Source organism: Cervus elaphus, chromosome 21 (genome assembly GCF_910594005.1).
Source record: "Cervus elaphus chromosome 21, mCerEla1.1, whole genome shotgun sequence".
Lineage (NCBI taxonomy): Eukaryota > Metazoa > Chordata > Mammalia > Artiodactyla > Cervidae > Cervus > Cervus elaphus.
The window spans coordinates 8,066,289-8,081,821 of NC_057835.1; the positions used below are offsets into that span (position 1 = coordinate 8,066,289).

The window sequence follows — 15,533 nt, forward strand, 5'->3', positions numbered from 1 at the left end:
TTCCTCTTGGGTATCCCTAGGAGTGGAATTATCAGATCATGTGGTAACTGTTTAACCATTTAGGGAGTTGCCTGACTGTTTTCCATCTCGACTGTACCAGTTTACGTTCCCACCAGCAGGGTATGAAGGTTGCCGTTTTCTGCACATCCTTGCCGATGCTTGTTATCCTGTGTCTTTTTGATTCTCGCCATTTCAAAATTTTTTCCTTTTACAGGGAACATTTTAAAACTTACTAACTAAAAGCTCAGAAACAGAGGCTCTTCCTGCCTTCAGTAACGTGCAGCCCTGAGATCCTCCCCAGAGGCCGGGTTGCGTGTCAGCTGGCCACAGGGAAATGTTCCTGTGTTTCCACCGGTCGCCAGATCTGTCCTTTCCACTTCAGTAGCCCTGGACTGACTCAGGCGTGTCACCTTTGTCCCTGAGGCCGGCCTCCTCTTCCCTTTCCGGGATCGTTGCAACAGCCTTCAGAGTCTCTCTGCTTTCAGTTTCTCCCTTTCCAGCTCTTTCTCCAGGCAATGCTGCAGTGTTCGTTCCAGAACACAGGCACGCGTCTGTCCCTTCCTCAGGGCCCTCCCGTGAGTCCCCTTTCACATCACTCTTTGGGAAACTTGGTTCTAATGGACAGTAAATCTACTGTCAGAGTCTTCAGCAAGATTTGGAAGCTCCGTAATCTGTGTGGCAGGAGTGAAGATGTGATTATATCACCAGAAGAACATGCTGATGATTTGTTCTGTTTTGGGGGTCACTTTAGATTGAAGGTTTCCCTTGTGGCTCAGCTGGTAAAGAATCTGCCTGCAGTGCAGGAGACCTGGCTTTGATCCCTGGTTTGAGAAGATCCCCTGGAGAAGGGAAAGGCTACCCACTCCAGTATTCTGGCCTGGAGAATTCCATGGACTCTACACTCCATGGGGTCACAGAGTCGGACATGACTGAGTGACTTTCACATTAAATTGAATAAGCTTTCTGGCTTTCTTAAGACTTACAAGAAAGCTCTCCATCCTGTCCACCCATGTGGACATAAGAGCCCGGTGGGCTACAGTCCATGGGGTCACAAAGCATTGGACACGACTGAGCACAGGCATATATGGTCTCTAGCGAAGAAGAACTAAAGAACCTCTTGATGAAACTGAAAGAGGAGAGTGAAAAAGTTGGCTTAAAGTTCAACATTCAGAAAACTAAAATCATGGCATCACTTCATGGCAAATAGATGGGGAAACAATGGAAACAGTGACAGACTTATTTTTTTGGGATCCAAAATCACTGCAGATGGTGACTGCAGTCATGAAATTAAAAGACACTTGCTCCTTGGAAGAAAAGCTATGACAAACCTAGACAGCATATTAAAAAGCAGAGACATTACTTTGCCAATAAAGGTCCATCTAGTCAAAGCTCTGGTTTTTCCAGTAGTCATGTATGGATGTGAGAGTTGGACTATAAAGAAAGCTGAGCGCCGAAGAATTGATGCTTTTGAACTGTGGTGTTAGAGAAGACTCTTGAGAGTCACTTGGACTGCAAGGAGATCCAACCAGTCCATTCTAAAGGAGATCAGTCCTGGGTGTTCGTTGGGAGGACTGATGTTGAAGCTGAAACTCCAATACTTTGGCCACCTGATGTGAAGAGCTGACTCATTTGAAAAGACCCTGATGCTGGGAAATATTGAAGGCGGAAGGAAAAGGGGACGACAGAGGATGAGATGGCATCACTGACTCAATGGACATGAGTTTGAGTAAACTTTGAGAGTTGGTGATGGACAGGGAGGCCTGGCATGCTGCAGTCCATGGGGTCACAAAGAGTCGGACACAATTGAGTGACTAAACTAACTGCCTGTTATCAATCAGTCTTCTTTCCTGAAAAATTAGTAGCCAGTTTCAGGATGGAGAAAGTGAAAAGGTCATTCACTCAGTCGTGTCCAGCTCCTAACAACTCCTGCCAGGTTCCTCTGTCCACATGGGTTTGGCCAAAGGTCTGCGTGGCTATCACTACCAGCTTGGCTGTGTCTTCACTCACATACTGCACCCCTAGGATCGATGGAATGGTGATGTTTGGACCCTAGAGGCCTAGAAGAATTCATCCAGGCTTGGGGAGAAGGCCCCACTTAACTTTCGGGGCATAGTGCCATGGTTTTAGACAGACTCAGACCTTGGCATGGGAGTTTCTCATATTCACTTTTGCTGAGTCGGTGTTGAATCATTAGCTGGGATTGCTTTGCTGGCAGGGTTGTGCGCGTTTCCTCTTGCTGCCCCACTGACTGCAACCAAGCTAATAGCAATCACCACCCCTCCTGCTTATGCACTATTCTGCTTGCACTTTTACAGAGTTCCTTCATTTTACTTTTTTTGGTTTTGTTTTTTTTCTGTTGGAGCCTCTTAATAATTCCATGACATAGGCGTTCTTGTCTTCACTAAGGAAACTGAGGTTCAGAGAAATTAAATGACTTACTTAAGATATTGCACCCATTAAGCAACCAGACTGGAACGCTGATAAGAAATCTTCAGGCTCTGAACTGTTCCCCCTGTACCAAGTGTGTTGTTCACTGAGACTGCTTTCAGATGACTTCTTGCCGACGGCTTCTTTCCTTTTGCATTTTAAAGTTTAGCTTGATTAGGATGTTTCTGGGCATCGATTTTAAAAAATTTATATGGCTCGGGGTTTGTTGGGCTTCCTGAATCTGTGCATTTATGTGTGTGTGTGTGTGTGTGTGTTTGCCAAATTTGGGGAATTTTCAGCCATTATTTCTTCAAAAACTGTGAGCGTTTTGTTTTGTTTCATCTCAAACTCCTATGGCATGACTTTTAGAGCTTTTCCTGTCTCATAGGACTGTTTTTACCGCCCCCCCCCTTTTTTTTCCTCTGCACTGTTTCCATTGGATATATTATTAATCTGTTTTCAAATACGCTTAATTCCTTTGTGATTCAAAAAAAATATTTGTGTGATTTTTACCCTTTAAAGTTGCTAGAGGTTATTTCCCCCCATGGTCTAAAGGCAGTTTACTTTGGTAAATGTTGCGTATAACCTGAGAAGGGTGGATGTCCTGCCGTTTTGGTGGCGGAATGTTCGCCAAGTGTCAGGTACTTAGTTGGTCAGTGGTGGTGTTTATTCTGTATCCTTTCTGATTTTATAGTAACTCATCCCCTCAGTTACTCAGGTAATTCACCACCTGGTGAAATTTTCAGTTTTTTCCTGAAGTTTCCCTTTGCTTTTTCTTTACATCTTCTATCTCTTTGCTGAGATTTTATCTTCTCATTTGTTTCAAGTGTGTTTGCCCTTACTTTGCAGAACATATTTAAAGTCTTTCTGGGATAAGACGATCATCTTGAAGTTGTGGTCTATTGATTTTTATTTTCCATTGCAAATCAGCTTTTTCCTGGGTCCTTCCTATGCTGAGTGCTTATAGACCTAGGTTACAGACACTGCACACGCAATGCCGTGAGATGCGGGGCCTTGCTTGCATCCTGAAGGGAGCGTGGGTGTTTCTGTCTTGCTGGGTGGTCTGTACCACAGCCCTGCGGTGCCTTCTGCGGTGCCTTCTGTGGGCCAGGCTGCTCTGGTTTCCGGGTCCACGGTTCTCCCTGGGCCGGCCCCGGGTCCGCGGTTCTCCCTGGTCCAGTCCCGTGGGTGCCTTCCTGGAGGTCAGTTACTGGAGCCCATGGCTTGCCGCTCAGGATCCGTCCCCTCACAGTCGCTCCACGGTGAGCCCAGGTCAGGTACCACTTTAGCAAACCACTGTCTTCACCTCTGTCCTTTCCACAGTCTCCCCAGCGCTGTCCAGGGGCCGCCCTTCCCTGTCTCTCCACAGCAGAGCCAAGGTTTGAGTGCCCTGCTGCGTGTCTGTGTGTGGGACTCATTGGTCAGAGGACGGCAAGGGGAAATCAAGCGATGGGGACTGGCCCTGTGGCCGTGGGACTGGTCACCTGGGTCCCTTGGTGTCCTGGTCTCGAGTGACTGCCATCATGGTGCTGTTTCATAGAGGTACTGCCCAGGGTCTGGGGACTGGGAGAAAGAGAGGAGAAAAAAGAACAAGCCCAGAGGACCCCCTCTCCCACCCTTTCATGATGTTCAGAGGAACTTGGATTTCAGATTGCCTTCCCAAATCCACCTTCTATAGTTTACTTTTCAGACCATCAGATAGCTGCTGCCTGCATTGTATGTAGGATTTATAGTTGGATTCAGTAGGGGTGACAGGGGATGGGTTATTTGTGCTTACTCCATCTTTTCCAGAATAAAAACTCCTCATGTTTTTAAAAAGCATAAACCAATTCATATCAGTCATCTGCTCAAGACTCTAAAGATAGCTTTCCATCATCCTTAGAATAAAATCTGAACTTTTTGCACGACCTTTACTCTGTCGTTAATTTTGCTCCTCTCTGCTCTTGGCTCATTCTGTCCCTTGATTCCACCCTGCTCTAAGATTTGGCCTTAACTGCCTTCTCTGGAAAGCACTCCTCCAAGGCCTTCATACGATTGCCTTCTTATCGTGTGGGTCTGAAATGAAATGCCATTTCATCAGAGAGGCCCTCCTTTGCCATTACATCTGAAGTCAGTTGTTATCTCTATGATTTCAGGTTGTTGTTCAGTTGCTATGTCGTGTCCGACTCTTTTGTGACCCCACGGGCTCTAGCCCGCCAAGCTCCTCTGTCCATGGGATTTCCCAGGCAAGAGTACTCTTCGTAGCTCAGTCGGTAAAGAGTCTGCTGGCAATGCAGGAGACCCAGGTTCAATCCCTGGGTCGGGAAGATCCCCTGGAGAAGGAAATGGCAACCCACTCCAGTATTCTTGCCTGGAGACTTCCATGGACAGAGAAGCCTGGCAGGCTACAGTCTATGGGGTTGCAAGAGTCGGACATGACTGAGTGACTAAGCACACACACGGCACGGTACTGGAGTGAGTTGTCATTTCCTTCTCCAGGGGACCTTCCTGACCCAGGGATTGAACACACATTTCCTGCATTGGCATGCAGGTTCTCTAGCACTGAGCCACCTGGGAAACCCATGATTTCAGGAGATGCACTTAATTAAAAAAAAAAAATTATCATGCACGTCTTGTTTTCTGCCTCAAGTCCTAGCCCATGTCTCACACTAGCCGTCTCTGTGGCAGCCAGATTTACGAAGGGTGACTTGATGGCATCTCAGCTCCACTTCGCTGGGTAGCTCTCGATTTCTGGAATGTTCTGAGGGTCTTCTCTGAGGCTGAAGCATGGGTGCTTATCCTGCACAGGGCCTGCAGTGAGTGTGGGGCGTTGACTCTTTGCAGGGAAGCTTGAGCTGGGCGATGGGGGCTGCTCGACAAGTAATCCCCTGTCCTCCGCCTGAGGGCACACTCACGGTGCAGCCTACAGCTCGACCTGCTCCCTTCATTGTCCCCTCCCCAGATGCCCTCTCCCACCCCAGCCCTCTTCTCAGTCTCAGCTTCCTGAGGGGTGGGGGCCCAGGCTAAGGCAACATCCTAAGTGACTTTAAAAAGATCTCTTAAAAAACATGTTAAGTGTAAGTAACATGTACAGAAAGGCTAAAGCAGAGACATCACTTTGCCAACAAAGGTCTGTCTAGTCAAAGCTATGGTTTTTCCAGTAGTCATGTGTGGATGTGAGAGTTGGACTATAAAGAAAGCTAAGCACTGAAGAATTGATGTTTTTAAACTTTGGTGCTGGAGAAGAAGACTCTTGAGAGTCCCTTGGACTGCAAGGAGATCCAACCAGTCAGTCCTAAAGGAAATCAGCCCTGAATACTCATTGGAAGGACTGATGCTGAAGCTCCAATACTTTGGCCACCTGATGCAAAGAGCCGACTCATTGGAAAAGACCCCAATGCTGGGAGAGATGGAGGGCAAGAGGGGAAGGGGGTGACAGAGGATGAGATGATTGGATGACATCACTGACTTAGTGGGCCTGAGTTTGAGCAAACTCCGGGAGATGGTGAAGGACAGGGAAGCCTGGCGTGCTGCAGTCCATGGGGTCACAGAATCAGACATGACTTAGCTACTGAATGACAACAAAGGGGATAATCACCAACCACACAGGTTTGTCAGAGCTTTACATTTTGCTGCATTTGCTTCTGTTTTTCTAACTTAAAGAAAGAAAAATGAAGCTCTTAAAGCTGTGCGTGCTCCTCTGTGACCCTATTCTCTTTCCCCCTCACTGAGAGTGACTACTACCCTTCAGTTGACTATTATCAGCAATACAGAGTAATTTAAAGTATTTTAAACTTGATATAAATGATACTGTAATTACCTCCTGCCATGCGCTGTTCGCTCAGCCTTGTTAACGTGAGACTTAGCCTGCAGTGAGGTCTGGAGTTCTTAATTCATCTTTGCTTATATATATATATATGCTTCCAGTGTGTGACTATTACAGATTTACTTACTATTACTTTACATTCATGGGTCTGCTCCTGGGTTGTTTTTTCCTTCTCTGATGTGTTTATCACTCCGCCACTACTGTGGGCCTTCATTATTACAGCTTTATAGCAATTCTTGATATCTGGTTGGTCAAATCCCTTCCAAAGACCTTTCTCGTTGTTGTTTCACATGTTCTTGGCCTTTGATCTTATATATGAATTTTAGAATTAGTGTATCAAGTTTGACCAAAACCAGAACTCTGTTGAGATTTTTTTATTGAGTTACATTAAATTTATATAAACCAGGAAAGAATTGCGTGCGTGCCAAGTTGCTTCAGTTGTGTCTGATTCTTTGTGACCCTGTGAACTGTAGCCTGCCAATCTATGCCATCCATGGGGTTTTCCAGGCAAGAGTACTGGAGTGGAAAAGAAGAGTCATTTAAAAATACCAAGTTTTCTTATCCTTGAACATAAAACATCTCTGTATTTATTCATCACCTTTAATATCATCCCATAAAAGTTTAGAATTTTTTCCATAAATGTCCTGTATACATTTTGTTAGATTTATTCCTAGGTGCATTGCTATTGTAGATATATTTTTTAAAAATTATTATTCTAGCATTGTTTTTAGTTGATATATAGGAATGTTGTTGTTATTTTGTGTGTGGGTGTATGTCTTAACTCTGTATTCAGCAACCTTTTTGAACCCATTTTTCCTTATTTTACGAAATATGATTTTTTTTTACTTTTAATTCCCCTTATCTTTCCTGGCTCACTCCCCTCACAAGAATTTGGGGTCCGTGGAAGCAGAGACCCTGTTTCTCTTGTGTATTTCCATATCCCAAGTGCTTAGAACAGTACCTGGCACACGACAGGGACTCAGTAGATATTTATATGAATTAAAAAATAAAACTGTCCTGATTGTGGACAGAGTAAATGGTGCGTCCTCATCTATAGGCGTGGCCGCACACACGTCCTTCTTTGTGTGGACCATGCTGTTCCTCTCCACCTGGCAGCCTCATCTGGCCCCCTGACTGCACTCCAGGTTCCTCTCAGCGGCTGGGACTTTGCTGCCAGCCCTGACCAAGCAGATGGATCTAAAGCTTTGCTGTGATCTCAATTCTTCCAGTTAGCTTTCCTGGGCTTCCCTGCACTCCAGAAAGATGCATCCAGAAAAACGAACAGCAAACAAACAAAAATAAAACCAAAAAGCACACAAGAATTAAATGTGAATTATATGCTCAAGCCCCAGGTTAAAGCTTAAGAGAATTATCCAAAGTGATATAGAAAGATACACAGGGTAAGTGACATGATGGTGGCCCATGGTACTGCAGCAGTTTGGGAAAGGGAATTAATTTATGAATAAAAGATAGAAAGTGAAGATCCACCAACATCTCATGCTGCCAACAGTTAGGAGGAACAGAAACCCTGGTTAAAGCTGTCCCCGCAATTAGACAGTGAGTCAGAAAAAAACAGAAGCCAAAAAAGTATTATATTCCAACATCCATCTTTTCTGTGCAGTTATATCTAACACCTATATTCCACAAGTGAAAACAACACCGATTTGAGTCTTGTCTTTTCTACTTAAAAAAAATCACTTCAGTTTTCCACCTCTGATAAATGTTTTATGAATTCCCCTTCCTGATGAAAGATTTTGCTATGATTAAAGATTTCATGAAGTTATGACAAGGGCGGAATAGGTCTTCATTCTCGAAAGCTCATTTTCCTGTGGGCTGAGTGAAGAGCCCTCTCGTAGGCAGCTGTCAGAGCTCGTAAATGTTTTTCCAAGTGCTGCACCTCTGGGAGGACACCCCCACCCACAGAACCTACAACCAACTGCAGACACGTCGGGTGACATCTCCCGGTGCACGGCCGGAGGATCCAGCCGCTGCCGCCCTTCCTTCCGTGAGAGTAGGTGCACGCAGTAGGTGCGTGTTTTGAAAATGTGGTATTTCACACATGCCAGGTGGCCTTTGGGTGATGCCAGTCTCTGTGTGTATGCATGTATGTGCGTGCATGCACGCGCGCGCGTGTGTGTGTGTGTGTGGACCCCTGGGCAAGTCACGGCGCCCTCCCCACCTCAGTTCCCTTCTGTGTGTGTGTGTTCGTGTGTGTACCCCTGGGCAAGTCACAGCGCCCTCTCCACCTCAGTTCCCTTCTGTGTGTGTGTGTGTGTGTGTGTGTGTGTGTGTGTGTGGTGTGTACCCCTGGGCAAGTCACGGCACCCTCTCCACCTCAGTTCCCTTGTGTGTGTGTGTGTGTGTGTGTGTGTGTGGACCCCTGGGCAAGTCACAGCGCCCTCTCCACCTCAGTTCCCTTCTGTGTGTGTGTGTGTGTGTGTGTGTGTGTGTGCGCGTGTGTGTGTGTGTGTGTGTGTGTGGACCCCTGGGCAAGTCACAGCGCCCTCTCCACCTCAGTTCCCTTCTGTGTGTGTGTGTTCGTGTGTGTGTGTGTGTGTGTGTGTGTGTGTACCCCTGGGCAAGTCACGGCGCCCTCTCCACCTCAGCTCCCTTCTCTGGGAAGGACGGAGGTCGCGGTCTGGACTGGAACACGCGTCTTCTACCCCTGTGAGCGCTGCTGGATTTCCAGCTCCAGGTGTGGACGTCCTCAGCCATCCGCCAGCATCTTTCGCCGTCTCCTGAGCCGCCCTCTCCTCTGCCCTCAGTGAGTCATAGGAGGACGACCTCCCCGGGCTCTTGTATGAATTAACCACGTGCGGGCAGCCAGGCACCTGTGGGTGTGCGTCCCCTCTCCCCCTCGCTTAACTAGCAGCGAAACCTTACATCACCACACTTGGAGAAGCACCTCTGAGAGTTCCGACGCCCTTTGGAAGGTCACGTTTTGAAGAAACGCTCAGCTGAAAATGACCCAGAGCACAGATGCTTTTCTGAGTCTTCTCTTTTTTTCTTTCTATGAAAATATAGCTACCCTTTTCCTCCAAGAGGGAGAATGGCTCTTCCTCTGTTGCTGGCTACCCTGTCTGCTTCTGTCTTGGGCCTGGCTATCCCGGTTTCCATGAGCGGATACTTCTCGATCAGTTGTCATGCGCCAGCTGTGACACTTGGCATTTGAGATGCCATGTTAGTTTTAGGCAAGCATTCAACCATAATGGGGACCTGACAAATGGAAGCCAACACAAACCTCAGCATGCGTGGCTGGACTTCTCTTTTACGCATGTAGCTAGTGGGCATGTACCATCATTTCCCAGACCCCCCAGGCCCCTCCCAACCCCCCATACCATGGTGATCGTCCCCATCGCCCCCGAAAGCCCTGAGCTTTCTGGGTCCTGCTCCTACTTAGTGGGGAGGAAGGGAGTCGGGAGACGGAAGGGAGACATTGTCCCCTTCGAGGGCTCGTCATCTTATTTGGGATGGGAAGTCTCTAGAAGCTGATTACTTGGTGGACCTTCGTCCAGTGGCCACCCCCCTTGGGGCCTGGGGCGGTGGGCACCTGGTTTCTGCAGCTTTACCATCTGCAGTAGTGAAAGCAGGCAGACGAGGTTTCAGGTGGGTGGTGAGTGACCTCATGGTGTTGCCCACAGTTCTGGAGGGACTGAGGGGCGGTTCCCATGAGGAATCTCGGTGAACGTGTGTGCAGCGTGGACACGGCTCTCTGTGTACCCCTGCTCAGCACCCAACCTGGCACCCACAAAAATCCCGGACCATGACACTGTGGTCATTTATTGAACAACACTATATGCTGAGTGCTTTCCTGCTGAATCAGGCGTCCTGGTGGTCATGTGTGAGGCTTGGAGAACTCAAGGTCCCTTCCCAAGGTCACCCATGGTGGGTTATAAGTATGTGCCCCAGGATCAAGGAGGCCTCCTGTGCACACCCACTGTGTAGAATTCACAGTCGGTTCAGGATGAGTCTTCTCCGTAAGCCTTTGTGTCTGGGGGGCATGACGTTTTGATAAACCGCACCTCTGACGTGCCCAGGACCGTCAGATCTTTGGGGAGGGGCAGCAGGGTCACTCTCCTCTTTGTCAGAAGATGCTGACAGGCTCTGTCTTTTGCCACAGCACCCGGCAGAGCCACCTGCTCCTGGACGTCTTCAACTCCACGGAGCACGAGCTGAGCGTCCGCGCCCGGAGCGACGAGGAGCTCGTCCTGCACGCAGGCGAGTGCCAACGGTAAGTGTCCCCGCGGGCCCCTGGCCCTGCTGTTGCCACCCGCGGGGGGCTGGGTCAGGCCGGCCCCTGAGACCCTGGGGGCTGGGCAGTCAGGCCCTCCTCTCAGAGACACTGCGGCCCTTATTCAGGCTCAGTGAAAGTGATGGGAGTGGTCATCAGGTCAAGGGGGAGCCGGCCGATGTCCGTCAAGTACCATGTCTAAGGACACCCAAACCTCTGGGCGAGACCTTTCACTTTCAAATCCTTAGGAAAGCTGTGTTGGGGCACTGGGTATCTATCTGAGGGGCGTATGTCAGCATCAGTGGGAAGTTCCTCGGGGGAGTTAATGCCTCAAGCAGCCAAGCCAGGCTCAGGCCTTTGAGAGAGGGGCACCGTCACCCGAGCTCAGCCAGTAAACGTACACATACTCCACCCAGCTATCCCAATGCTAGTTGTTCAAGTAAAGTTAAAAAAAAAATGTTTACAAAAGACCTGTAAAGAACATCCCAAGTCAAAAGCTAGAAAGAGCTTGGGTGTCCATCACAGGAGCAGGGCTACCCAACGGTGGTGTTTCCCTAGCGGAATATTACTCAGCAGGCAAAACTAGCGAACTCCTAAAACAGCACCGTGGGTGGGGTCAGGAAGCTCCCGCCGAGTGCAGGTGCCTGACCCAGCGTGGCTCCAGGCATCTGAGACCCCAGGACCAGCAAGACTCTGCTGAGATGATGCTAAAAGCAGAGCATTGCTTCCGGAGAGGACGGGGTGGGCTCTGACCAGGAAGGGGCACAGAGCTTGTTCCGGGTGATGGTCATGTTGTGTGACTCGATATTTGGGTGTGGGTTACACAGGTGTTTTGCCATTGTTAAGATTTAGCCAATGTGCCCTTAAGATTTGTGCGTCCCACCATTAAGCTGATTTTGTATCAAAAGGAAAACTGTCAGCACACATGAAACTCTGCCTCTTGGAGGACTTGAGGGTGGTGTCTTGCAATAGCTGCGCTAGTCTTGGGGATGCCTAAAAAGTTAGATCCTGGCAGGAGGCTGGGAAGGCGGATGGAGTGAGCTGATCAAACAGAGCAAAGTGTTAGTTTCGGGATATGTCATACAATGGGTAGAGAAAGTTCTCTGAGGAATTCTTTCAACTCATAAGAAGACACTGGGAAGAAATGAGCAAGTGGAGAGCAGCGAGCCTGACTCCCTCCACCGCCTCCCTTCCTCTTCCTCCTCTGGGCGTCTCTGTGTCTCAGGACGTGGCATCGTCACGCCGCGCTGCACCAGCGCGTCGCCGTGTTTGTTTGCAGCCGCAGTAAGCACTGTTTCCAGGGTGTTTGCTCGACTACGTACGTGGCTACGCACTGTGTGTCTCTGTGTCCTTCAGTCACTCTCGGTCAGCGCGATGCTCTGGAGCTGGATGTGGTCAGGTTTCGCCCTCCGACGGCGCCTCATGCCTGGCTCCCGCGTGCGCCCGCTCACCCTTCTCGTGCTGATCCACACGAGGTCGCTCCCAGGGTGCGGCCGTCTAACGCCCCCGTCAGTGATGACCCAGGAATGCCCAGTCATGCTCGCCGTCCTGGGCTGGTAGTTGGGAGGGCTTTACCGCTTAACTCTCGAGAGGAAGGACCCACCCCGCCCGACAGCTCCTTGTTCTCAAGGGTTCTTGGGGTCTGGCTGCGTGCGGGGACCAGGTGCTGCCGTGTGGAGGCCGTGGCAGTGGCGCTGAATGCTCTGTCTCTGGGGCGTAAGCACAGCTCTTGCCTGGGGCGCTGCCCCATCCTGGGGGTCAAGGCCACCAGCAGCCGCCCGGGCCACGTGCTGGTCTCCAAGTTGGGCAGGAGACCATCTGCCTTGTCTAGACGTTTAGATGCAACCTGCGATCCCAGAGGGCACCATTCAGGTCGTCTCATGACACCAGTAATAAAAGCTGCTTTTGAAAAATGTACAGATCGCCAAGCCTGTTCTAAGGTTGACTCACTCCTGGCGGCGCCGGAAGTCTCAGCAATGTTAACGAGCCCATTCACAAACCAGCACAGTTCGTTTTTGTGCTTCCGGCTTCTTCCTTGTTAAGCTTTGTGCTTAAGTCCTCATTTCTCAATGCTCCTAACTCACACATTCTTTATTCATTCATAAAATATTCATTCAATAAATATTGATGCTTCCAGAACATGCTCCGTGGAGCCTGCGTCAGGATGAGTAAGTCCGGACCCTCCCTGGCCAGGGAGTGATGATCACGTGGCATGGGTCCCGTGCAGCCGGGCTGTTTGGTGGGGGGGGCGGGGCGGGGTACAGCCAAGGTCACGATGCCCCATCTGTCTGGGCAGTCAGCTTGGTGCTGCTCCCCCAGCCCCACCAGCCCATGGGTGTCCTGTGTTTGTGGGATGCAGGAGTCCCCGTGCCCACCTCTAGACCTCTGCAGCCTTCCTGGTTCTGACATGTGCTCTGTCTCTGTGGAGGGGTCCCGGGCCATTGGTCTGATGGAGCTGGTCGGGGGGGAGGAAGCTGTGGTGGGTGGACCTTGCCTGGCAGCCATGGGACGCCCAGAGACTGGGCTGCGGTCCTCGTCCCGCCAGGGTCTGTCTCCGCGGGGCCCCATACTACCCCCATCCCCTGGAGCCCTGAGCTCAACCCCCGCCAGGCTCTTCCCACGCTGTGCAGAGCCAGCCCCACCGCACCTCAGCCTCCCTGACACTGATGTGGGCCGCCCTTGGACAGGCTCGGCCACCCTGGGGTGGGCAGGGCGAGTGGGACCCCTGCAGTGGAGCGGTCCTCAGACTCTGGTGTGATCGTCTAGCGTGGCACAGCCTCCCTTTCAGCGAGAAGCTGTCGCTGAAAGCCGCGTAGCCGCGAGGCTGCCCTTGGCGGAGCCCTGGCATCCTGGGGCACCAGGCATTGGACAGGGAGGGACCAGCTCCAGTTGGGCTGTGGGGTGCCTGCGTCTCTCCCCCGCTCCTTCCGGGTAGGAAGGTGCGCCCAGGATAAGAGTGACGCGTCCTCTGGAGTGCAGAGTCTCAGTATCTGAGCCCTGGGTGTTAGGAACAGTTTCGGCGGTCTGTCCTCCTAGCACCCTCGCACGAGACCGTCTGTCCATGGTTACAGACAGGCAGACTGAGTCAGATCGGAGGCCCTTGGTGGGGACTCGGGACTGCCTGACCCTGTGGCCGAGCATTAGGATGGCTGCAGCAGTGGGGGAGCGGGTTTTGTCCCTGTCTCCTCCTCCTCTCTGTGCAGCCTTAGGCAAGCCGCGAGCAGCACTAATCCGCTGTCGCCCATCCAGGCCAGGCGGAGGGGCGGCGGAGGGGCCGGCTGGGCTCCGACTTCCAGGGTGTTCAGGGATTCAGGCGTTTGCTGAGTGTCCGGTGAGGGGCATGAGGGACTGCCTCATAGGCTGAATATTCGAGCTTCCAAGCTGGAAATAACACTCTTAATCCCCATATTTCTTAGAGAGATCTCTTTTCATCTTGTAATTTAAAAGCATCTCAGCAAACGGACGGAGCAAGTACCTTTCACCTTCCCATCTCTTCCTGTCACAGGCCCTTTGGACGTGAGTGACTCATCTCCGTCTCTGTGGCCTGGCTGACACATTAATTCTGTAATTAAGGGCCGTTTGCTCACCTCACTTCTGCCTAACACGATTTGTGATGCTTGGTCTGCACCGATGACATTTCCTGGGGCTGCACGCCATCGGTCAGGACACTGAGAGTGTCCTTGGGACCTGAAGCTAGGTAGGTGCCTGTGGTAACGTTCACTTTGACCTGAGGGGTGTTGGAAAGAGGATCCCACTTTCACAGGCACTCTCACCTTTAATCCTCATCCTCAGGGTACGGGCACTGTGCCCGTCTTTGCCTCCTGCGAGCGAGGTTGAGGCCATGCTGTTGGTGGAAGTTGGAGCCCAGGGCTGCCCTGTTGCCCCTGCACCTCTCCTCGGGAGTCACCTACTGCTCTTGAGGCTGTGTCCCCAGGCCCAGGTGTCCCTCCGCCTCCAGTTTCAAAAGATGGCCAGAAACCGTAGAACACTTTCTGAGTGAAACATCGTAAACTTCCTTAAGAAAATACAGTGTCCCCAGCAGCAAATTTACTGGAAAAACTAAGATATGATAATTATTGTGTTTTTGCTTAATTATCAAACTGTTAAAATTAAATTTCACGAAGACCCTCATTTACTCATAAATCTACTTACTGTGGCAGATGTTGCCTTGTCCCGTCCTCCCTCGCAGGGAACCCCCACCCGCTCTGCGGCCCGGCATTGGCTGGTCCTGGCGTCACCTCCCTGGGGGCCCCACTGGGTCTCTGGGAATAGATGAGCCCGTCACGTGTCCGGACAGCACACACGTGGGTCCTAGAGCGGCTTTCCTGCCAAAGGGGTGGAAGAAGCCCAGCGGGGTCCCCTCGGCCACTTTAGTGACGGAGCTGCAGGGAAGGGGCGTGTCTTTATTCTTTGTTTTACTGGGAAACTTTCCTGGACACTTCAAACACATGCAGAAGGTGCCCATAAGAGGACTTCTCCCCCAGCTTCTACCCCTAGTGATTCATGGTCAGTCTTTTCCATCTCTCCCTCACCAGCTTCCCCATGTCCTTGTGTTATTTTGAAGATTCAAGGCGACCTCTTACTTCATCTGTAAACATTTTAATCGTCAACACTGGAGCCTTGTTAAAAACCTAACTGCAGTGCCGTACCATGCTTTAAAGCGAACAGCTCCTTCACATGTTGTATACATTTCCAGTGACCTTGGTGGTGTTTGTTTTTTAAACACTGTTTGCAATCAGAATTCACGAGGTCGATTAACATCCTATCCGCTTTGAATCTGTAGGTTCCCTGTACATCTATCTCACAATTGTCCATGGACCACATCAGGGCCCCCAGTGGGGACTTGGCCAGTTGGGTGCCTCTGGTGGTAGTGACCTTGCTATTGTGACTGACTTCATTTTCTTTATTCCTCATTAAATCGGTAGTAAGCTCTAGAGGCTTCGTCATATTCCGTGATTTTTTTTTCTTTTGCAAAGAATCTCCATCAGAAGGCATTGGTGTCTGGCTTATCTGCTTTCTGTGATGGAATCATTATTATTAGATCTTTTCCTCTTATCTAACCTTGCACCC

At 50.2% G+C, this 15,533-nt stretch overlaps 1 protein-coding gene across 4 annotated transcripts in view; it reads left to right on the plus strand.

Moving 5' to 3' along the window:
- TRAPPC9 (trafficking protein particle complex subunit 9) overlaps window positions 1-15,533 on the plus strand; it is a 385,243-nt gene that overhangs the window by 228,960 nt on the left and 140,750 nt on the right. For all 4 annotated transcript variants that reach the window (XM_043879178.1, XM_043879180.1, XM_043879179.1 and 1 more), the window contains one exon: window positions 10,353-10,463. In XM_043879178.1, coding sequence (XP_043735113.1) covers window positions 10,353-10,463 — 111 coding nt within the window. The remainder of the gene's footprint in view (window positions 1-10,352; window positions 10,464-15,533) is intronic.